We start from the raw sequence: 25,249 nt of genomic DNA on the forward strand, positions 1-25,249 counted from the left end.
TATGGAGCAGCATTGAAGATCTAAGTTGATTTGAAGTAGATATAAAAATGAAGAGTTAAAGTGCTATCAATCCAAATCTCCTATTTTTCTTTCTCCCCAGCTTTTCTTTGTTGGCCAGTCATAAAAGTAAAGATGCTACTTTTTAGAATTGATCCAGAGATAGTGTTGATTGAGTGTGACAGAAAAAAGTAGGGTTGTAGTGAGACAAAAGAGCCTATGAAGAGAGTGCTGCAAAGGCTATTTATAGAAAATGAAGAAGGGCCTAATAAGCTGTGAAAACATGAACTGATGTATGGAAAGCACTTGTAGTATCAATACTGAAGTCAAAGGACAATGTGGGTAGAATACAGAAGAGAGACCTTGAGTTTAAAATATAGTGTTCAGCATGTAACCTTTTTATTTTTTTTAATTTATTTATTTTAATTGGAGGCTAATTACTTTACAATATTGTAGTGTTTTTTGCTGTATATTGACATGAATCAGCCATGAGTGTACAGTAATCTTTTTAAACACAAGGAAATAGATGTTTGTAATGATCTAGAATTTATAAGAAAGTATGTGTACAATAATACATAAATATTAAGATATGTTTAGAATTTGGTAGTAGTGCATATGCATACATCTAGAAGTTTGAATCAAGAAGGAGAGAGTTTCTGTTTACTGTAGTTTCAAGATAATCATTATCTCCCATGAAACTGAAATAATGGGAAAACTAACCTTACCGAAATAGTTTTCCCAACCCTTGTGAGATCATATGCCAGTTTTACCTGTTGAAATAATATAGCTTAAATAAATTTGACATAAATATCATGAGACTTTTCTTGAATAGTCTAGAAATAATAGGAAATGATCCAACCTATCAATGTATAAATTACACTATTTATTGTATATTCTTTAGATTTAATATTCTTTTAATGTACCACTGGGAAAAAAAGATTTCTGAATGATGAATGTCAGGAAGTTGAGAGTACATAATTAAAACAGAATGAAGTAGATAACATAGTTCTCATTACTCTCAGTAGAATTCAGATTTCTAATGGAAACATACTCCAAAACCTTGATTCTTATACCTTGAAAGGCATAAGAATGAAGAATAAATTTCTCTGCAGCAAAATTACTTTGCAAAATAAAAAATTAAATAAGCGGCTGGCTACCACTTGAAGAAAATAATTTAGTAGCACAGAGAACCAGGGACTAGAAAAAATAAATATCACATATATGGAAATGTATATATCTCAAACACTAGAGAACATAATCTTAATATAAATGCATTTGTATCAAACGTTCAGTTCTGTTTATTCATTTACAAGAGGCTTAGAGTCTGGCATCCAAGTTAAAAAATAAGAGGAATCCTAAATGGTGTTATATAACAGATATTTTCACCTGGCAAGAAAATGTCCATAAATAAATGATATCTTCTTTTTTCCAGAAAAAAATAAATTAACTCCAATGAGGTATATCTATGACTAACAACTATTGGCTCACATTATTAATAGCAAGTTAAAAAATAAACGCTTTATTAAATATTTAATGAATTTAACATTGACACTCTTGGGTCATTGAATAAATTTTATACTCGGTCAAAATTTATAATAGCTTCATCAGGTGACTCTGTGTATTTTGTGTGCATGTTTGGGATTACATCACAATTTGACATCTACTCTTTATGTGGTTAAAAAGGAGATAATTACACTTGATAGATATTTTCTGAGCTGTGATTCTTTTCCATTAAATTCATAAATAATTACAAAAGGAAATATGTATGACTGACTTGATAAATGTGACTTTATTTTTAAGTGATTCCAAATTTTTATTATTTAGGAGATAAAATAGTATAAGGATAATATTGCTGAATATAAACCTTATGTATAGTTTTAATTTTTCTCTATAAAAGTCAAGATGAAAGTGGTTTATGTGAAAGCAAAACTGTGGTCCACTAATAGAAAAGGAAAAATGTCATAGAAAGAAGTAACTTTCCTTTCAAAGTGCTAAGTGACTGTTGTCAGCCCTGAAACAATTGTCTGAGGTGCCAAATGCATGCGAAGAGATATATTTATGATTTTACCACTTCAAAACTATTTTTGGTTCAGAAGACATTAAACATTTCTGGGAAAAATAAAATTACTTTACAAGACGCCATTGCTTGAAAATATGCCTTTTATACATAGCTATGGGAAATAAAAGACTAAAACATATTTTAATCCAAAATATTGTCTCCTAAAATACACAAAGAACTTTTATGAGCTTTAAACTATTGTTATTTCATGTTTCAGTTGTTAATTCTTCTCATGTATTCATAGCACAGTTTTTGCTATATCATTTTTAACAGTTTTATGAATATAAAAACCTCCAGTTACAAAGTCATAAATAAAAACAACCATGGAAATGCTCTGATTTTTGAGATGTGGAGAGTAGAGATTATAATAAAACTAATTCTACTTTTGAACACTAATTTGTACAGAGCATTGTTACACAATTCATACACATTAATATAACTTCATCCATACCATCCCATAGAAGTTTTGACATTAGCTCTACTTTGAGATGTGGGAAACTGAATATTAGAAGGAAAAACTGGCTTAAAATTAAAGGGCTAGTAAAGAAGCATGAATGTGCATTCAAGTCTGTCTGATTCCAAGGATAGCTTTCTTAACATTTGAATCTTCCTGGTATAGAATTCAATAAAGACCTAAAAATGAAGCTTCAAAGATAATTTGCAGCAGACTATGTATGAGGTATACTTTGTTACCCTTGGCACATGGCTTGCATCTATTTCATTTTCTGTCTTAATTGTAATTTCAGACATATTGCTATATTTGTACTTAGAAACATCCAAAAATTAGTAATCATGTTCTGAGTTAATTTTAAAAATGACTGTTTTCTTACCTGCTTCATATAGCATTTAGCTGCTTCCGTGTCCCGGCTTTTGTAAACAGTGCTGCAATGAACATCTGGTTTGCATGTAACTTTTCAAACTATTGTTTTCTCTGGATATATGCCTAGGAGTGGTGTTGCTGGATCCTATGGTAGCTCTGTTTTTAGTTTTTTTTAAGGAATCTCCACTCTCCACTCTATAATGGCTGTACTAGTTTACATTCCACCAACAGCGTAAGAGCATTTCTTTCTCTTCATACCCTCTCTATCATGTACTGTTGTAGACATTTTGATGATGGCCATTCTGGCTGGTGTGATACTTCATTGTAGTTTTGATTTGCTTTTCTCTAATAATTAGTGATGTTGAGCACCTTTTAATATGCCTTTTAGCCATCCAGATGTCTTCATAGAAATGTCTACTTAGATCTTCTGCCAATTTTTTTGATTGGGTCATTTTTTTTTTTTAACTGCACAAAGTTTGTATATTTAGGAGAATAATCTCTTGTCAGTTACTTTGTTTGCAAATATTTTCTCCCATTCTGAGGGTTTTCTTTTTGTTTTGTTTATGGTTCTTTTTGTTTTGTTTAAGCTATGATGTGCAAAAGCTTTTGAGTCCCATTTTAAAGGGATGGCTCCCAGGACCTTAGTCCTGGGGTTAACTAGCAAGAGGCTGGAAGATTTACAGCTCAAAGGGAAAGGGCAAATGTTTACAATGGCAAGTTATCTAAAGTAAATGCTTTAAGAAAAGGGAGGCCAGGGGCCTATAGTTGGGTAGCAAACTGTCAGATGTCTAGTCAAGCTTAGTGTAGTGGAAGTTGCTCAGTCATGTCTGACTCTTTGCAACTCCATGAACTGTAGCTTCGCCCCGCCCCCGCCACCAGGCTCCTCTGTCCATGGAATTCTCCAGGCAAGAATACTTGAGTAAGTAGCCATTCCCTTCTCCAGGGGATCTTCCTGACCCAGGAATCAAACCTGGGTTCCCTCATTGCAGGCAGATTCTTTATGGTTTGAGCCACTGAAAAATATTAAGGATACCTTAGGGGCATCTGGTATCTTACCTGAGTGTCATTTCTATGTACCTTAGAAGGTCTCAGTCAAATGGCAAAAGGTTATTAAATACACTAATAAATAACTAATAAAGAGGAAATAAAAGTGGCCCATCAGTTCAGTTCAGTCACTCATTCGTGTCTGACTCTTTGCAACTGCATGCACTTCAGTACGCCAGGCTTCCCTGTCCATCGACAAATCCCAGAGTTTACTCAGACTCATGTCCACCGAGTCGGTGATGCCATCCAACCATCTCATCCTCTGTCATCCCCTTCTCCTCCTGCCATCAATTTTTCCAATGAGTCAGTTCTTCGTATCAGGTGGCCAAAGTATTGGAGTTTCAGCTTCAACATCAGTCCTTCCAATGAATATTCAGGACTGACTTCCTTTAGGATGGACTGGTTGGATCTCCTTGCTGTCCAAGGGACTCTCAAGAGTCTTCTCCAACAACACCACAGTTCAAAAGCATCAATTCTTTGGCACTCACCTTCCTTTATAGTCCAAGTCTCACATCCATACATGACTACTAGAAAAACCATAGCTTTGACTAAACGCACCTTTGTTGGTAAAGTAATGTCTTTGCTTTTCAGTATGCTGTCTAGGTTGGTCATAACTTTTCTTCCAAGAAGCTGCTGCTGCTGCTGCTAAGTCGCTTCAGTCGTCTCCAACTCTGTGTGACCCCATAGACGGAAGCCCACCAGGCTCCTCCGTCCCTGGGATTCTCCAGGCAAGAACACTGGAGTGGGTTGCCATTTCCTTCTCCAATGCATGAAAGTGAAAATGAAGTCACTCAATCGTGTCCGACTCTTCACGACCCCATGGACTGCAGCCTACCAGGCTCCGTCCATGGGATTTTCCAGGCAAGAGTACTGGAGTGGGTTGCCATTGCTTTCTCCAAGAAGCAAGTGTCTTTTAATTTCATGGCTGCAGTCACCATCTGCAATGATTTGGAGCCCCAGAAAAAAAGTCTGTCACTGTTTCCATTGCTTCCCCATCTATTTGCCATGGAATCAGATGCCATGATCTTAGTTTTCTGAATGTTGAGTTTTAAGCCAACTTTTTCACTCTCCTCTTTCACTTTCATCAAGACGCTCTTTAGTTCTTTTTCCCTTTCTGCCAGAATGGTGGTGTCATCTGCATATCTGAGGTTATTGATATTTCTCCCGGCAATCTTGATTCCAGCTTGTGCTTCTAGTGGTTTTCCTTTCTTCAATGTAAGTCTGAGTTTGGCAAGAAGGAGCTCATGATCTTAGCCACAGTCAGCTCCCGGTCTTGTGTTTGCTGACTGTATAGAGCTTCTCCATCTTTGGCTGCAAAGAATATAATCAATCTGATTTCGCTATCGACCATCTGGTTTTTTATGTGTGTAGAGTCTTCTCTTGTGTTGTTGGAAGAGGGTGTTTGCTATGACCAGTGCATTCTATTGGCAAATCTCTGTTAGCCTTTTCCCTGCTTCATTTTGTACTCCAAGGCCAAATTTGCTTGTTACTCCAGGTATCTCTTGGCCAATAGGTTCATAAAAAAATCTCAACTTCACTAGTGATAAAGGAATTGACAAATAAGCCTGACTGAAAATACCATTTCACTCATAGTCATAGAAAAATGTCTTAAAATCTGGAAACACCACATGCTTAAGAACATGCCAGTGGGGGAAGGAGAGGATGGGGCAAGTTGAGAAAGTAGCATTGACATATATACACTATCATGTATAAAATAGATTGTGGGAAGCTGCCGTATAACACAGAAAGCCCAGCCTGGTCCCCTGGTGACCTAGAGGGTAGGATGTGGGGGTGTGGAAGGAGGCTCAAGGGGGAAGGGGTGTGTGTGTGTGTGTATAATTATGACTGATTATCATTGTTATACCAACAACAACAATACCAACAGCAGAAACCAATACAACATTGTAAACACTGTAAAGCAATTTTTCTCCAATTAAAAAATAAAAAAAATTAAAAAGAATTATAAACTATCATACACAGCTGGTAGGAACAAAACATATAAAAAGACTTTGGGAGAGTAATTTGGAGTCTTGAAAAGTTAAAGTATTCCCAAGAAGCACTCATTCTATTTCTATAGATATGAATAAGGAAACGTCTACTCATGCAAATAGTCATAGAAACACTATCTGTAATAGTAGGAAAAAAGGGAAAATAACCTAACAGCTTAAATATTAATCATAGTGAAGAAGATAAGTAATTTTATATTCAAAGACTAAACAGGAATAAAAATAATCGATCTAAGAAAGCTGTATCAATGTGGTTAAATCTTCCAAACACTACACTAAATAAAAAATGAGCTTCAGAAGAATATATACAGAATGATACAGTTTATACAAATGTTGCAAATGGAACATAACAAATTATTTACAGAGACAAATAAGGCAGGCATGTTAATAATAAACTCTAAAATACACTTCTACCAAAAGAAAGAGATGGATTTCAGGAGGTATATTTAGGGACTATCAAGAGTATGCTGCTGACTGGTAGGTACATGAATGTTACTTTATACCTCCTGATTTGACTGGAATACTTCATAATGAATTAGCATTAAGAAAGGTGTGTGTGTGTGAAATCATTATTTATGTGTATATATGATATCATTTAAAAGTAAAACGAAATAAAATGAATGATTTTTTATATCTGACTCTCAAAATATTAATCATTTATAATTTAGATTTGAACTTTCAGTAAACATGAATTGGATTTTAATTTGAAATGTTTGCATCTTAAGTGGAAAAATACGCAACTTTACAGTATCAAAAAACATTCTCAAAAAGAAATTTAATAAAAAATGTATTTTTATTAAATACAAAATTTAATAAAAAAATCTGCAGTTGACTTTCCAAACAAAAATTAAGGGAGGGAGTCAAAAGTCCAAGTTCCATAGGACAAAGGTGTTCCTAGGAAAATTCCTGATGCTAGGACATGAAAATAACATAAATAACAAAAAATGTTCTTGATAGATAGCCCATGGAAAATGTAATCAGTGTTACTTATAGATTTAACATTGTACATTGAGACTGCAATGTTATGTTAAGTTGATTAAACAGAATATTTTTCCCCTAGTGAGAATGCTGAAGTTTTTCATGAAGATGTTATACTTCTACATAGCTCAGGACAGTAGGCCAATATGGTCCTAGGAAAAGTAAATGACAAATAGAAAAGCATTGCATAAACACATAATTATTTGCTGTTTGACTCAATTTTAATTTTAGTGTTTATTCTAAGGAAATATTCTAAATGAAAAGTAAAGTATATGTGTACATATGTGTGTATGTGGATATATGTAAATATTTCATATATGTATATATATGTTCATATAGACATACATATATATTACACAGACATCAAAATATGTAATAGTGGTGACTTTTTATTGTGTTGGTCTTGTCTACAGAAATATTATAGATCTACTTGAATAGTTACTTGTAAACTACTAATCAAACACGTTGTGTTGAATCTCTTCTAATACCCAATAGTTAAGTGTACATTATAGCTGTAAATGCACAGTAAGTATTTGGAGGTGCATTTTCAGATAATGATGATTCATTTATTCTGATGAATCCTTTGTTTCTAGTCTGCCTCCCCTGACAAACATAATGAGTTGGCTATTATCATAAATAAAAGGGGTATAATCTGTGGTCATTGAAGAGAAAAAATTGATTTACTCACATCAATAAGTAGTTTTTAACAGATACTGACTTCTAATAATATAATAACTTAGGCCATCTTAATTTTATACCACATATATTTTTAGTAGTTTAGTTTGAAAACCATTAATGCTTAAATTGCTATTACAGCAATGATAACATTTTGAGTAATTTTTCTATTGCATGATACTGGTATTATAATAATACTGTGACAGCTAATATCTACTGAGTATGTATAGTGGGTCAGGCACGATTTTGATACCTTAAATAAAATATAGCTACAACACAGCCCTCAAAGATGGGTACTTTTATCATTAGAGGTTAACATGGAGCCTGGAACACAAAAAGGTTGTTTAATTTGCCCAACTGGCAAACCCTGCTAGTGACAGAGCTGGGATTTGAACCCAGTGATGCGGTGAATAGTTGACTGGGTGTTTGCAGAGTGAGGTTCTGTCATTTTCTTCCACTGAAGAATATTTCTAAAACCAGGGAGAAAAGTTGACTTTGACTCTTCAGCAAAATTCTTTTTTTATGTGAAGGACATTAAAACAATAACACTTCAACCAGGAACCCGTTTTCCAAGATAATAGCTTTTCTATTTTTTTTTTTAGTCTTTTGTTCTTTTTTTTCTCCTACTGTGGAACTTGACTGGAAAAAATCTCAGTTTGGTAGTCTGCTCTCAAAAGAATACCTACTAAAGGCAAGGAACTTTTAAAAGAATAAATCCTTTTGTTCCCTGTCTGACAAAATATAGAAATATGGTACAATGAAACCCCTCAAATGAATACTCGGCAAAGAGGGAAAAGAAATCTGTTAAAAGGTAATAGCTATTTGAATTTTTTCCAAGATAAATCAAGTACATTTCATTTAAAGTGGAACTCTTTTACAGGAGTTGTTGGAAGACAGATTGAGCAATACTGAAAGTAATTGGAAACTTCCTGCAACATACAGGCAGTTCATGAAAAACACAGTCAATGAATCACAACTCTGAGTCTCTGTATACATGATTAATCCAGTCTGTCCTTCACAGGAGGCAGTTTGAGAAAATAATTCAGAATAAAATTATATTTTATTTAAATAAAATGCAGGTGTTGCTTGTTAAATGTTTAGAGAAAATATAACCATATAAGCAAAGAAGAAAAATAGAAAACATTCCAAATTTGATCCCCCAAGTTAACTACACTAATATCTCCATGTATATTCTTCTCATTTTGCACATATTGTGCATACAGACATAAAAAGAACAAGATAAAACTGTAGTATATTTCAGCTATACTTATTATTTACCGTTTATTAAAACTCATGTTTCCACTTTATTGTACATGGTGCATAGCAATAATCATTTTACCGTAAGATGACTGGTAACAACTAAATACTATGTCCTTGTACTACATATCTAATTCTAAATAAAAGGATAATGATATGCTATTATCCATTCAGCCAAGATGAACAATTACAAATTATAGATAATCATTTAGTTTTCATTATTATAAGCATATATTTTAAAGATACCACAAAACACTAACTGCAACCATTATATAAGCCTAAGACCTAATGAACATTTATCCTAGAAATACAATATTTGATTAACAATTGAAATTAATACAGTTAAACCAGTGCCAGTTAAACAAATTAACAAAATATAAAGAAAACCATATGCTCAATTTAATAGATAAAGAACAGGCATTTGCCAAACTCCAGAATCCATTCTTGATAAATCTTTTAGCAAAGAGCAGTTATATATAACTTCCTCAAGCTGTTAAAGTGTATTAGTTTCCTGGGGCTGCCAGAACAAAGTACCACAAGCTGGGTGCCTTAAACAACAGAAATTTATTGTCTCACTTCTAGAGGCTAGAAGTATGAAATCAAGGCATCAGCAGGATTGGTTCCTTCCCAAGGCTGTCAGGGAAAAAACTGTTCAAGCTTCTCTTGTAAACTTCTGGTAGCTTCAGGCATTCCTCAACTTGTATATGGTATTCTCCCTGTGTTCACATCATTTCCCCTCTGTGCATGTCTGTCTTTGTGTCTATACCAGGCATCTAATCTGAAAAAGAAGTAAAACTGTCTTTATTGTAAGAGAACATGATCATCTGCATTGAAATTCAATGGAACCTATGAAAATACTATAAGAACTAATAAGCATGTTTGACAAGGCTGGAGGATATAAGATTGATATACAAAAAATCAATTGTATTTAAATATACCAGCAACAAACAATTAGAAATGAAAATTAGGCAATCACTGCCATTCACAATGGCTTTAAAAAATCTAAAATACTTAGGACTAAATCTGACAATGTGTGCTTATGACCCAAACAGTGAAAACCAAAAAGCATTGTTGAAGAAAACCTAAGTAAAAAGAAAGTTATACTGTTATTCATTGAACAAAAAATTGAATAGAGGTAAGATGTCTATCTCTCCAAATTTGATATATATAGTCAATGCAGTCCTAATCAAAATCCCATGAGGCACTCCTGTGGTAATTGAAAAGCTAATTTTAAAATTCATAACAAAAGGCAAAGGAACTAGAATAGCCAACACAATCTTTTGAGGTAAGAAAATTGATATAATATCAGTATTATCTGATTTCAGCCAGTGTGTTTTCTTTTTTCTTTTCCTTTTTTTTGGGATACATTTCATATATCTTGAATTTGTCCAACAGCTCAATGACTCTGATCATTTTTTGTATATGTCTTTCATTTTGGAGTAAATCTTTTGTCTTCATGTTTATTTTTTCTTCTGTGATATCTAATCTGAAGTTCAGATCTGAATTACGCTCAGTGTATTTTTCATCTATAGCTTTCATCTCTAGAGGTTTTATTTGAGTCTCTTTTCTAATTCCTATGACTATACTCTTTCAATATTTTTGTTAGCTTTTAACCATATGGAATATATTTTAATAATTGTTTCATGTCCTCTGTTGCTAATTCTAGCAGCTATGTCAGTTCTGGGTTTTTTTAATTAGTTGATTCTTACTTGTCATGTGGTTCATATTTTTCCTGCTTCTTTGCTGACTGGAATCCCATACATTTTGAATTTTATCTTTTGGTGGTTGGGTATTTTTATATTCCTATAAATATAATTGAGCTTTGTTCTTAAATGCAGTTAAATTACTTGGAAATGGTTTGATCCTTTCAGTTTTTTATTTTAAAATGTGTTAGGATGAGAGCAGTGTTTAGACTAGAGCCAGTTTTGTCTTAATAATGATTCTAGATGCTTTATCTGATGCCCTGTGAGTTGTGATTTTTTTTTTTTTTTTCAGTTTGGTTGGCCCTGTGGGAACATCTACTACTGTTTCCTTAACTCCTTTTAGGTGGTTTTTGCTCGGTTTTTGGTAGTTTACCCACTGCACATGCTGATCAGTATTGTGCTAAATACTCATGGAGGACGCACTCCAGATCTTTGTAATTCTTTCTATTCAGTTGTTTTCTCTGTGGTTCACTGTCCTGGTCTTGGATTCTCAACTCAAGAAGTTCATTCTTTTCACAAGGGTTTTTCTCAACTATGTCATGATCTAGAAACTCTGTTAATGCAATGAACTGTGACAATCACTGGGCCACCTGTCTCTCAAGAATCAATGCCCTTTGTTGTATAGTGTTCAGTGTCTTGAAAATCATTTCATATAGTTCATCTAATATTTTTGTTTGTTTGTTTAAGATACAGTAAATCATATCCCCGTTCACACACCTTGCCTTGAGGCAGAAGTGATCCTTTACTATTTCAGAAGTGAATAATATTTTTTCATGAACTTACTAACAAAGTTGAATTCTTTTTAGTTGCCAGATATTCTAGGGTAAGGAATCAAATCCAGTGACTTGCTGGCTGACAATAGGTTATTTGAGATTTAAAAGTAGTAAGCTAAAATCTATATATACACAATTAAAATTGGGCTATGCCAACAAAAAGTGACTTTTGAGATTTTGAAAATGCTGTTAATAGTTCTTGCATTAATCTTGGACTTCAGAGTAAAAGATTAAAAACTAGAGATATTTTTGTCATTGTTGGTTTATTCAAATTTCACCCTAAACTTTTTAAACAACTCTTTAGGATATACTCTTATGATAAAGTCTTCAGAGAAATTTATATATGTGTGTGTGTGTATACACATATACACATATGTGTATATGTACATAAATATACATATATGTGTATATATACATATGTACATGCTGCTAAGTTGCTTCAGTCGTGTCCGACTCTGTGCGACCCCATAGACGGCAGGCCACCAGGCCTCTGTCCCTGGGATTCTCCAGGCAAGAATACTGGAGTGGGTTGTCATTTCCTTCTCCACATATGTACATATGCAAATATTATTTGTGAACACATTTTGAATCAAAACTTTTAGTTGAGAAAGTGCTAATGTCAACTGAGATATGTGTTTGTTTAGAAGAAACCTAATTTGCTTCCTTGCTGCTTTTGTCTTTCATCAGCAAAAGAAGAACATTTAGGGACATATGCACACTAGCACACTAAATATAAAATAGGACTGATTTTTAACAACTTTAAAGAGAACATATGGCTATTTCTTTCTTGTTCTTAGTAATGGGGAGTCAGAGATTTGCATATTTAACTACATAACCCATAGAACTCACCCTGAAAATTTAATAAAAATTATGTTTGAAAGATATTTTATGGAGTAAGTACTACATATGAAACATTGTTCTCAACGCCAATATTCAAAAGTATATAAATGACAGTCTGATTTTGAGCAGTTTAGGTTTTCGAGAGGAGGAAATGTTTGAATCATCTACTGAGTAACATGCAGTAACTGCTTTGGTAGAAGAGGAAAGAGTTCTGGCAGTCTGGGAGGAAGTCCAAGAAGGAGATGATTTGAGAGATCATTCTTTAAAAGCACAGACAAAGGAAACAGTAGGAGATTGGCATACAGAAGTTTTCTAAAACAGAGGACTCTATGTATAACACCCTTAACTTGAATGTCTTTGGGAACTAGGCGTGTTTACTTTTCTGATAGCTCTTTATTGGAATGATTTTTAAAACATTTTTCATATTCAAAATTTTAGATTAGTACTATATAAAACCTACCTGTGTCTCTGATCCATTATCCATACTGTAGGTAGGATATGTTTGTGAACACTGCAATCTATACATGGCAATCTTCTGCTTAAATGTCTGTAATGGCTATTCTCCCAATCCCATCAGGAAAAAGCCCCAAGTGTTTAAAGTGTGTTTCAAGTTCCTTCATGTTCTAGTCAATTATTGTCACTTTATTTCAATGTCATGTCACCTTCCTCATTGAGTATTTGGGCCAGCCATGTTTATTCCTAAGGATTTCTAAAACTTTTAGGTTTTAGGCTTTCTTTGGCCAGTAAACATTCCTATGCTGCTTGCAATCTCTCCCTGGCATTGATGCTTACATCAGCAGGAGTCTACAGAGATTCCTGTGTGCTGGAAATATGATTTTCTCATCCTACACCTCTAAACTTCTGTCATCAGTTCTTAAAAGAAATCTGCACCCACTCAGAGACAGGCCAGCCCTGGATTCCTCCAACTTAGTTTCCAGATCTTTATGTAACAAAGTAGAGGAGAGTGCTAGCCTCCACACATACCTCCCAACATTTTCTGCCTTCAGCCATCCCCACTGCTCTCACTGGGCGCTTGACTCGTGTTGATGTTGGTCAGTGATGTTAGTCACCACAAGAAGTCCAGGCCTCCATGTTATTGCTCACTCCCTTCTGCTTGTTTTCTAGATCCCATCTCCTTTCAAGGACATTCCTTCAGTAAATCTCCCCACTATCAAACTAGTCACTGATTTTTTTTTTTTTTTTATTACTGAGTATGTCTCATCTGCCATCAAGCTGGGCCCCATTTATCCCTGTAACTGCTTCCCAGTTAACTGTTCCCCTCTACATCAACTCTCCCTCCAAAAAAGCTGCCTTGCATTCTTACTTTCGCATCTTATTTTGTTCCCACCTCTTCACTAACCCCAACCTTTTCTAAGTTACCAGTGATCTCCATTTTGCTACATTCAATGATCAATCTTCATATCAAATTACACTGACCTTTTGGTGAAAGTGAAAGTGTCAGTCGCTCAGTTGTGTCCAACTCTTTGTGACCCACGGACTGTAGCCCACCAGCCTCCTCTGTCCATGGAATTCTCCAGATGAGAATACTGGAGTGGGTTGTCATTCCCTTCTCCAGCGGGTCTTCCTGACCCAGGGATCAAACCCAGGTCTCCTGCATTGCAGGCAGATTCTTTACCATCTGAGCTACCAGAGAAGACACCCAACCTTTTAGTAGAATTTATTAAAACTGTCTTTTATCCTCTTTGAAACATGTTCTTCTTGGCTTTTAGGAAAATCTGCTTTGCTTGTTTTCCTCCCATATCATCAGTCTGTTCGTCAATATCCTCTGCAAGATGTTTTTCATTTCTGAGAGTAGTAACATAGAAACATTCCAGACTTAGTCCTTGGTTCTCCCTTCTGCTATATATGTATTTGCAATCTGTTGGTGATCTCACTCTTACAGATCTAAATTCACAGCTCCATTTTCCCCAGATTACTTGCCTCCTTGTTTCTTCCCTTGCCTCATTTCCAGTGGTCTTCTTGACCTCTCTCTTTCTCCCTACTAGATTCCTTGTGGGCGCTTGAGGTCTGTTAGGAATACTTTGACTTTTGGAACTTTGCATTTGCTGTTCTTTCTACCTGGAATGTCTTTCCCTCAGATATCTTTAGGACTCTTTCGCTTGCCTCCTTTAAATACTTGATTAAATATAACAACCTCGCTGAAAAGTTTCCTAACCAATCTTTTTAAAATTGCCCATTATCCTGGCACTGACTAAACACTGTCCCTGGTTTATTAACATATATCATCTAACTTATTATATGTTTATCTTTAATTTCTGTGTCTACTCAATAGAATGTAAAGTCTATAAGAAAAAAACTATCTTTTTTGTTCAGTGATCTCTCTCCACTGCTTAGGAAAGTTTACAGTGAATGGTAGGTATTTATAAATACTTACTGAATAAATAAATTAATGAATGAAGCGCTTGTTAAGTTGACATCTTTATTTTCCTTTAGCAGTCAGTATAGTTATCACTTTTTACAGCAAGTTTTACCTAATTAGGTCTCATCATGATGTACTTTCCTTATATTAAGAATTATTGTGCTGCATGCATTGTTACTGCTTTTCTAATTATCTGTCTCTCTCTCTTAACCTGAACTGTAAGCTAAAAGAGGGGAGGGAATAGCCTTATTTGTTGACCATATTTTACAAAGTATTTAGAAGAGATTGATAGGTATTCCACTCAACACAATTTTGATGCATGTCTTGTGACTGCTTTAAAGGTATAGGAAAAATAATTTCAAAAGTCTTACTAAGATAAAACTGAACATATTATAATTATATATTTAAATCTAAAACAAGCTATCCTAGATTATATGTTATATATAATAGAGAATAAATAGTATTTTTCATTTTAAATTAGGCAAAATGCTCTAAGTTTTTGATGTGTCTTTGTAGTAGGTGGACATGACATTTTTTTCATCACAGTTTTGGGAGCTCCACCAATTTCCCTTACAATTCCAGTATGCTGTAATGAGAATAGCATCACAAATGAAAGACTTTTGGTCAGGGAAATTTCATGGCACATTAAAGATATTTGTAGAATATGTATGTGTGTGTCTGTGTGTGTAGGCTTTATTTGTATCTATTTACTTCCGTTAACATTTTTAATTACTATAGAGTATGATGTTTTGTCAGCCGTTGTTTTAATGTTCTTGAGGAAAATGAAAACTATTGGAAAACAAAAAGTATTCATTGAGACCTGATATATCCTGATTTTGATTTGTGCCATTTGTTTTTGGGGAAAGAAAATATATAACTAGAAATGAATTCATATGAAATAAATTGTAACGTGTCAGGAATTGTGCTGTAAGGATTATTTAATGTTGAAGCAAGCTGTAAAGTATTTGAGCTTGTTGTATTTGAAAATACAGAACATGTTTTGGAGAGGTTATCTGATATAGTCAAAGCCACACAGTTACTAACTAGGATAGCCTGGAGTCCATCACCTTTCTATTTTGCACTTTCTGCCACACTATCAGGCTGTCACATGTAACTGGAGAGATGAAACTGAAGTTGAGTACAGTGTGACTAGGTAAGATTTTTTGTGTTGAAACGTGACTTTCAAGGGTGGATAAAGTGAGAAAAAGAAATAAGCATTTGGAACTGAGGAAGGAAGTCAGCAAATACACAGAGATTGGGGGGACTGACAAAGCAGGGAGCGATCTGTTTGAGTAGAACATATACAGGGAAGTTGGGTTAAAATGATATCAAGTTGTAAAGAGTGCTGAAACTGAGTTAAGGCAGATCTCTGTAGCCAGGCAGAATGGTTCACTTATAATACGTGTGTTACAGAGCCAAGGTTGTTTGCATCAGAGAAATAACATGATGGAAGTGACATTTAGACTGAGGAAGGAGGACTGAAATAAAAATGATGGAATTAGATGAGTTTAATGTTTTTAGCATTAATAAAACTGATATTAAGGATTCTTTTGAACTTAATGTTTTATTTCTGAGCATATCTATAGTCTCAACACAAATACATAATATACATTTATATGTATAATTTTGATAATAATCAAATATTTATTAAGCACTTGTTATGCATCAGGCACTATTTGGATTTTTAAGATACAGCAGCAAACAAAATAAAGTCCCAGTCTTCCAAAAACATATTATAGTGGATAATTCATACAATCAGTTCAGTTCAGTTCAGTTGCTCAGTCGTGTCTGACTCTTTGTGACCCCATAGACTGTAGCCCACCAGGCTTCCCTGTCCATCACCAGCTCTTGGAGCTTGTTCAGATTCATGTCCATTGAGTTGGTGATGCCATTCAACCATCTCATCCTCTGAGATGAGATTAATTCATATCATAAATAAACACAAATGTCAAATGTGGTAAGTTTTATGAAGAAAATTCACTTAAATTTTTGTAAATTTATTATAGTTTCCATAGGTCAGGGGTCTGGACCCTGTTTTTCTGGTTTCTCAGCTCAGTATCTCACAAAGCTATGACCAAGGGGTGAACTGCACATGAATTCTTATCTGAGCTTCAGGGTCATCTTCCAAGCTCACTCCAGTTTTGACAGAATTCACTTCTCTGCAACTCTAAGAGCTCATGACAGCTTGTTTCTTCAAGATCAACAGGTGCTTCTCTTTGATCCGTAGATTCTTTTAATAAGCCCATCTGATTAGATGAGGCCAATGTAGGATGATTTCCTGTTTGATTCCCTGGTTTCTCAGACAGTAAATAATCTGACTGCAATGTAGGAGACTGGGTTCAATTCCTGGATCAGGAAAATCCTCTGGAGAAGAGAATGGCTACCCACTCCAGCATTCTTGCCTGGAGAATTCCATGGACAGAGAAGCCTGGTGGGCTATAGTCAATGGGGTCACAAAGAATTGGATAAAGGTGAACAACTAACACTAACATAAATTCTACTGATTGGAGACCTTAATTTGCATCCTTAAAATATGCTTATCTTTGCCATGTTATATTGGTTAGAAGCAAGCTGCAGTTTCTGTCCACACACAGGAGAGGGGATTACATAAAGGATCAGTTTAGTTCAGTTGCTCAATTGTGTTTGACTCTGTAACCCAATGGACTGCAGAACACCAGACCTCCCTGTCCATCACCAACTCCCAGAGTTTACTCAAACTCATGTCCATTGATGGTGATGCCATCCAACCATCTCATCCTCTGTCATCCCCTTCTGTTCCTGCCTTCAATCTTTCCCAGCATCAGGGTCTTTTCAAATAAGTCAGTTCTTCACATCAGCTGGCCAAAGTATTGGAGTTTCAGCTTCAGCATCAGTCCTTCCAATGAATATTCAGGACTGATTTCCTTTAGGATTGATGGGTTTGATCTCCTTGCAGTCCAAGGAACTCTCAAGAGTCTTCTCCAATACCACAGTTCAAAAGCATCAATTTGTCAGTGCTCAGCTTTTTATAGTCCAACTCCCACATCCATATATGACTACTGGAAAAACCATAGCTTTGACTAGATGGACCTTTGTTGGCAAAGTAATGTCTCTGCTTTTTAACATGCTGTCTATATTGGTCATAGCTTTTCTTCCAGGAGAGTGTGAATAACTGGGGCCATCCTAGAATCCCAACTACCACACACTATGACTATGGCTTAGAGGTAATTTAAGAGAGAAAAAGTAGTAATCTGTTTGTATTTTAATTTCACACATTATAACCAGAAAGATAGTAATAATATCTCCATAAATATTTAGTAACACTATGCTAAATGAAAGTTTTATTATTTTTGCATCATAACTAAAAGGAGACTTTTGTGACCATTCTCTTATTAAGATAATTTTAATATAATCTATAGAAGTAGTCTTCAAACAGTTGACCTAATTCAGAATTGGAGCTTTGAGAAAGAGTCCCTCTATAAATGTGGACACACTTGAATACTTCTATGATGTGAAGAATGAGAAATATTAAAAGATTTTCCCATCATTTGGGCTTTTGTGATATTCTGACATCGATCCATGTTAGTCAGGAGTACTTTTGCCCTACTTGTGTTTTGGATTGTGTAATACAAAAGTATCTAATGCTATCAAACAGTATTTTCCTGAACTTAAGATTGTTTTATTTCAATCTTTTAGTAAATGTAAAAATAATCAAGAGAAATGATAGTATCACACTGGATTTCATTGAAAACTATCAATAATTTACTTAAACATTAATGTTTAATGTTTAGTTATCATAAAACAAAACTATTGATGGGCATAGAAATCTTTCCATGCTTGAATAATGTTTTATTTTGAAATATTTATTCCTTAGAGTTTATCACTTTATGTGCCTAGATAAATATATTCAAGTTAATATCCAAAAATTTAAAATATAGTTGTTTTCAGGGTAAACTGAATTGTATTAAATTTTTAATATTGTTATTAACTGAGTCCACTTAGTTAATAATGAGTCCAGTCTACACATTATAACTTCAGCTTCCATTTTGCCTTTTTATTTCCAATATAAGCTATAGTCTAAATTCTTCTGATGAGACAAAACAGAAGTCACATCATTTAATTCTCCTTTAACTTGGAAGTTTCCTGAGCAGGGGCCCAGGATGAGAATATGATCAGAGAAACCACCATTGGTTGTAACGTTGCCCACTATTCAAGCACTGTCATAAAGTAAATACCAACTAAAAGGTTACACATAATTAGAAATATAACCTTTCCTCAGTTAATCCAGAACTTCTTCCTGTGCCAACTCCTTGGTATGTTCATATTATTGTGATTGGAATGGTTATAAGCGGTTGAACATTCTCTGTTCATCAAGGATTCTTTTTCTCACCTAAAATTTACAAGATTTTAAAAGTTGTATTGATCTAAAAGCACTTTCTTTGCAGCCCACATTGCTTTCTCTGTAAGCATTACTGCCCACTAATTGCTCTTGAATTGATAGCCATAACAAGTAACTCCCACTGTGGTCAATTATCAGACAGTATAATTTAGAACAGTGGGGACTATCTGTTAATATGATTCTTTGATCAACTCAAAAATATGAAGACTTTAAGGATGACATCTAATACATGTGAATTTCATTTTGTAGGCAAAAAAAAAAAAGCCCAATTTAAATTCCAGCAATTTGTGAGGCCCATCATACTAGGAAGGACAAGTGCAACAAAGCATTTAGCATGCAGAAAGCGACAACATATTTTATTATACTTTGTCAAGGCGATGAAGTCTAGTAGATACTTTTCCTAGAGCTTTTTGGTGCCCTACAGAGTCATGACATTATTTAGTGTGATATGAAGCATGTACAAAGGGCTACTAAAAAATCCCTGACCTCACAGACTTGCTCTCATAATATATAGAATCCTGAGTTAAACCTTGGTAATTCTTGTTAAAATTAAAGTATAATTTCAGCAAAGGGTAGCAAGTCACACCTTAAGGCAATTTATGTCAAACTGTTTGTCAGATTATGATAGTGGATGCCAGTGAGGCAAAGAGAGGGGTTTTTGTCTCCTAGTAGAAAAGATACATCACCCCTGTTTTTACTCATTTTCCACCTTTCTCCTTTTGCTTACCAATCTACCATTGCATATGACAGTAATTGTGTATTACACAAAAAAATCAAGTATAACTTATGGCTAGCATATGAATTACCTCATTATTCCACAAGAAGAGAGGATCAGGAAGAAATATGCAGAAGTCCTAGAAGTGTAGGCCATTTGAGTAGACATTCCAGTGTCTTAGAATCCAGAGCATTGCCTAGACCGGGTAAAGGCTCAGTGTGGGCGCATCCCATTGGCCCCATTGACTCCTCAGCCAGTGGCGAGAAGCTTGGTCAGAGTTAGGTCAGAACTGGAAACTTCTAAAGACAGGGTCCAGGACAGGGGTCCTGTTTTCCTAAGTCTACAGTAGAACTATACTCCTTGTTGAATTTTTTTTTTTTCTTTGAAACGTTCTGCTGATTTATACAAATTTCCCTTAATTTCCTGATCTATTTTTTACTAAGAAGTATATTTTAACAGCTAGTATTTTTCCTTCTTCAATATAAGAAAATTATTTTATTATCAATGTTATATATATTTATATATGATAACTGTATATATACAGCATCAACAAAATATTTTCTAAGTGTATATATTTTGCAATAAACCTATGAGTTTCACATGATAGCATTATATACCTTTTGATGAGTATTTCATAAAATATATATATATATATTTTAAACCTATTTGCAGTATTTAGAAACTAATGCCATAAATCATAATGAGATTTATTGAGCAAATATAACTCCAAGTATCACTTGGTTGTGATTGTTTATCAATGAAGTAATACTTAATTTTTGTTATTGTAGTGGTTGTTTGAAAATATGTATATTTAATTTCTTGAAATTCCTTCAATATACTATTATGATTCTAAGTTCTTTTGATTTCATTTTGGATTTGACTTTCATTAACCTAAATTTTGCTCACTTTTGGCTTCACCTAAATGTCTAGAAATATTATTAGCTCTTTCTTGCTGTATAATTATCTTGATAATTTTAGATTATTATAGCTAAATCTAGAGACTTCAGTACTGAGATAAATTAGATTGGTGAAATGGGAAGCTTAATCATACCTAAGATGAGGAACCTAATTCCATGATGGTTTTCAGTTTATTTGGCATTAAAAGATAAATATGTCTGGATATGAAATGCCATCAATAATATTTTTTATAACCCTACATGAAAATTAATAAATACATAATACATAATAAAACATAAAGGAAATATAATGGCTTAATTTTGAGAGAAGATCAAAGGAAGTTTATGGTTATTATAAAATCCCAATAGTTTACCTAGATGAAAATTCATTAACCCAAATGGCACAAAGACTACTCAGCACAGGAAAATGTTACCAAATAGGAAGACATATACACCTTTTCAGATGACAGAACATGGTAACATGTGCTACCCTATGTTAACACAATTAATTGTGGGGCAAAATTCTCAGTTGTATCAGAAGGTAAGACTTGCAATAGAAAGGTAAGGTTGCAATAGAAAGGTCAATGATCTACCTTTTCTACTAAAGAAGGAATATGACTAATTCTCTCTTGACTTAAAAAGAGAATATTTCCTAAAACTTTTTCAACATTCTTGGGAGATAAGCAATTTCAAAGGGTATCTTATGCACCCCTATTCTTGTCAATCAGATTGAACCTCCTATGTTAACAGTAGCATAAAAAATAGTTTACTGACACCAAAGCAATGTGTAAGGTTTGACCTTATTTAAATTGATAAAGACAGTATGGCTTTTAAAACATTAAAGCATTCATTAAACTGTAGATTACTGTTTTAGCCCAAATTTTGTTCTGATTTATCCTCCTCAGGGAGATGCTGATAAAAATAATTGTGTACTTTTACGAGTCATGAAAAAATGTCTCATTGTTAATAATTTAAAATTATTGTTGAGAAATAGCATATAGTATCATAAAATAGCCTATTAGAAAGCATTGTTTTTATTATTTTTGCAATAGAATGGGTTGGGAATCAAGATATGTGAGATTACATTTCAATTCTTTCAATAATTAGTTGAAATTAATGCTTTTAGAGTTTCATTTACCTTTTAGACCTGGTATCTTCATGCATTAAACTGTTAAAACCTAGTAATATCTAGTCCTCTTTCAGCCCAAATAGTCTGTGATACTTATTTGCAAGATAATAAGGAAAGAATTCCCTTTTAATTAAACTATGTACATTTGTCATATTTTACATAGATTTTGCCTATATGAAGCATTAACATTTATAATAAACTTGAAAGATAGGTTTTCAAAAATATTCCATTCAATAGTAATCTTCTTAACCTAAGTGTTCTTTGTGGATTGTACTTAGGGGAGTACATATGGCTTGGTAGATAATAGACTCAATATATTTTTGTTGAATGAATGAACTCTACAGTTCATAAATCTTTATATATTTTATCTGTTTTAATCATCTGGGAGAAAATCATGTTGAACTGTATCCATTCACTTAGGCAGTTCATTCCCTAAGGTGACAGGGTAAAGTTTCCTTGCTCTGTCAAAGAGGAAAATGTTTGGGCTTTCCCAGGTTGTCGTCAAGTGACGAAATTGCTGGGAAGCAAGAACAGTCAGAAACACTTGAAAGACCCTAAGTCACCAAGACAAATGATACAGCCCAGTGTGGAAGATAAATTCTTCTTCCCAGCTTATTGGAATACAAGCTCAAGATACATATTTTAAATAAAATTATTAAATGGTGGGAGGTGAATTTTTGTTTTATGACTTCTATCTTAGAAAGCAGGTAGAAATGGTAATTTCTTTCAGCAGCTTAAAAGATTCATGTGTTTGGTATCATTATATATTGATGTATATGACTATAATGAAATGTCTATTCTGGTACTATAAACTGAAACCATATATAAACTATTGTTTTTCTTTTTTTTGGTTCAAATATTTATTGCACCATTAGTTCTGATAGACATCAGTTCAGTTCAGTTCAGTCGCTCAGTCGTGTCCGACTCTTTGCGACCCCATGAATTGCAGCACGCCAGGCCTCCCTGTCCATCACCAACTCCTGGAGTCTACCCAAACCCATGTCCATCGTGTCGGTGATGCCATCCAGCCATCTCATCCTCTGTCATCCCCTTCTCCTCCTGCCCCCAATCCTTCCCAGCATTAGGGTCTTTTCCAATGAGTCAACTCTTCGCATGAGGTGGCCAAAGTATTGGAGTTTCAGCTTCAACATCAGTCCTTCCAATGAACACCCAGGACTGGTCTCCTTTAGGATGGACTGGTTGGATCTTCTTGCAGTCCAAGGGACTCTCAAGCATCTTCTCCAACACCACAGTTCAAAAGCATCAATTCTTCGGTGCTTAGCTTTCTTCACCGTCCAACTCTCACATCCATACATGACTATTGGAAAAGCCATAGCCTTGACTAGATGGACCTTTGTTGGCAGGGTAATGTCTCTATGCTATCTAGGTTGGTCATAATCTTCTTTCCAAGGAGTAAGCATCTTTTAATTTCATGGCTGCAGTCACCATCAGCAGTGATTTTGGAGCCCCCCAAAATAAAGTCTGACACTGTTTGCACTGTTTCCCCATCTATTTCCCACGAGGTGATGGGACCAAATGCCGTGATCTTAGTTTTCTGAATAGACATACTGTCTGTTGATTCCACTTCTCACATCCTTCTCTAGGAAACTTGTCTAATTCAGGTACACTTTAGAAAACTGGATATAGAATGGATAGGGTCAAGAATTTGGTTTCTGCATAATGAAAATCATGGAACTTTTACCCATTTCTGAGACAGTTTGAGAAATTTAGGTAATTTTGAAAATATTACAGAGATTTAGGTCTCCTAGATCCATTGTAGAGTGAACTTGAACATCAAAGTTTATCTTCAAGCTTGTCCAGCTACCTCCAGGTTGCATGGAAGCCATGCTGGTCCCTTGAGTCCTAAACAGACACATGGTTTCTGAATATTGAGAATCTGGAGCCCTAGGCATTACCTTGAAGGTAAAAGTTCTTGATTGATTTACAATTGTTTTTTAGGAAATGTCATAAATGTTAAGTAATTGCTTTCTTCTTTTGCTTACATGAAAATGGAAAAGGTATTTCTTAAAATGTTATTTTCATTCCTTTCTCTAATGAGGTAGGGTATAAGAGTTACCATAGAGTATAAACAAAAAAAAAGAGGGGGAAATACATTCAAAATTGATTTATAGGTAAACCCTTACCTGTGGGATGAGATGTCTTCAGTGACCTGGATCTCAAACACAAAAATAAAGCAAAACACCCATAAATCTTCTAAATGACAAGTCTGTCTTCACTCCTAAGTCCGCATGCAGTCAAAAAAACTTTGAAATCAGAACATAAATGAGAAAGTGTCCAGGAGATTGTTGTCAAAATATGAATATTGATGTTGTTATTGTTCAGTTGCTCAGTTGTGTCTGACTCTTTGTGACCCCATTGACTGTAGCACACGAGGCTTCCTGTCCTTCACCATCTCCTGGAACACGCTCAACCTCATGTCCATTGAGTCAGTGATGCCATCCAACCATCTCATCCTCTGTCGTCCCTTTCTCCTCCTGCCTTCAATCTTTCCCAGCATCAGGGTCTTTTCCAAGTCAGCTCTGTGCATCAGGTGGCCAAAGTATTGGAGCTTCAGTTTCAGCATCAATCCTTCCAATGAATATTCAGGGTTAATTTCCTTTAGGATTGACTGGTTTAAACTCCTTGGTACAAGGGACTCTCCAGAGTCTTCTCTAACATCACAGTTCAAAAGCATCAATTCTTCGGTGCTCAGCTTCCTTTATGGTCCAACTCTCACATCCACACATGACTACTGGAAGAACCATAGCTTTGACTAGACAGACCTTTGTTGGCAAAGTAATATCTCTGCTTTTAATATGCTGTCTAGGTTTGTCATAGCTTTTCTTCCAAGGCACAAGCATCTTTTAATTTCATGACCGCAGTCACCATCTGCAGTGATTTTGGAGCTCAAAAAAATAAAGTCTGTCACTGTTTCCTTTGTTTCCCCATCTGTCATGAAGTGATGGGACTGAATGCAATGATCTTAGTTTTCTGAATGTTGAGTTTTAAGCCAGCATTTTCACCTTCTTCTTTTACCTTCATCAAGAGGCTCTTTAGTTCCTCTTCGCTTTCTGCCATAAGGGTGGTATCATCTGCATATCTGAGGTTATTGATATTTCTCCCAGCAATCTTGATTCCATCTTGTACTTCATTCAGCCTGGCATTTTGTATGATGTACTCTGCATGTAAGCTAAATAAAGCAGGGTGACAATATACAACCTTTCCCAATTTGGAGCCAGTTCATTGCTTCATATCCGGTTCTTACTGTTGCTTCTTGATCTACATACAGGTTTCTCAGGAGGCAGGTAAGATGTTCTGGTATTCCCATCTCTTTAAGAATTTCCACAGTTTGTTGTGATCTACAAAGTAAAAGGCTTTAACATACTCAGTGAAGCAGAAGTAGATGTTTTTCTGGAACTCTTTTGATTTCTCTATAATCCAACAAATGTTTGCAATTTGATCTCCGGTTCCTCTGCCTTTTGTAAATCCAGCTTGAACATCTGGAAGTTCTCAGTTCATATACTGTTGAAGTCTAGCTTGGAGAATTTTGAGCATTAGTTTGCTAGCATATGAAATGAGTGCAATTGTGTGGTAGTTTG

The 25,249-nt window shown here is 34.7% G+C and overlaps 1 protein-coding gene and 1 long non-coding RNA gene across 17 annotated transcripts in view; both read left to right on the top strand.

Moving 5' to 3' along the window:
* The window catches only part of LOC145529023 (uncharacterized), a 1,122,255-nt gene that overhangs the window by 851,915 nt on the left and 245,091 nt on the right, over positions 1 to 25,249 (top strand). The window contains exon 6 of one of the 16 annotated variants that reach the window (XM_081548502.1): positions 8,460 to 8,720. The exons of 14 other annotated variants lie outside the window; for them this stretch is intronic. In XM_081548502.1, the coding sequence (XP_081404628.1) occupies positions 8,460 to 8,561 (102 nt within the window). In that variant the 3' untranslated portion in view covers positions 8,562 to 8,720. Of the gene's footprint in view, positions 1 to 8,459; positions 8,721 to 22,144; positions 22,206 to 25,249 lie in introns of those variants that run through there. One more of the 16 variants, XM_081548509.1, reaches the window with a different exon arrangement.
* Positions 15,873 to 18,437, top strand: LOC145529029 (uncharacterized). Its single transcript, XR_014070853.1, has 2 exons — positions 15,873 to 16,117; positions 16,975 to 18,437. It is a non-coding gene; the product is annotated as an uncharacterized LOC145529029 (long non-coding RNA).

Source organism: Giraffa tippelskirchi, chromosome 12 (genome assembly GCF_054371585.1).
Source record: "Giraffa tippelskirchi isolate mGirTip1 chromosome 12, T2T-mGirTip1v1.2.pri, whole genome shotgun sequence".
NCBI lineage: Eukaryota > Metazoa > Chordata > Mammalia > Artiodactyla > Giraffidae > Giraffa > Giraffa tippelskirchi.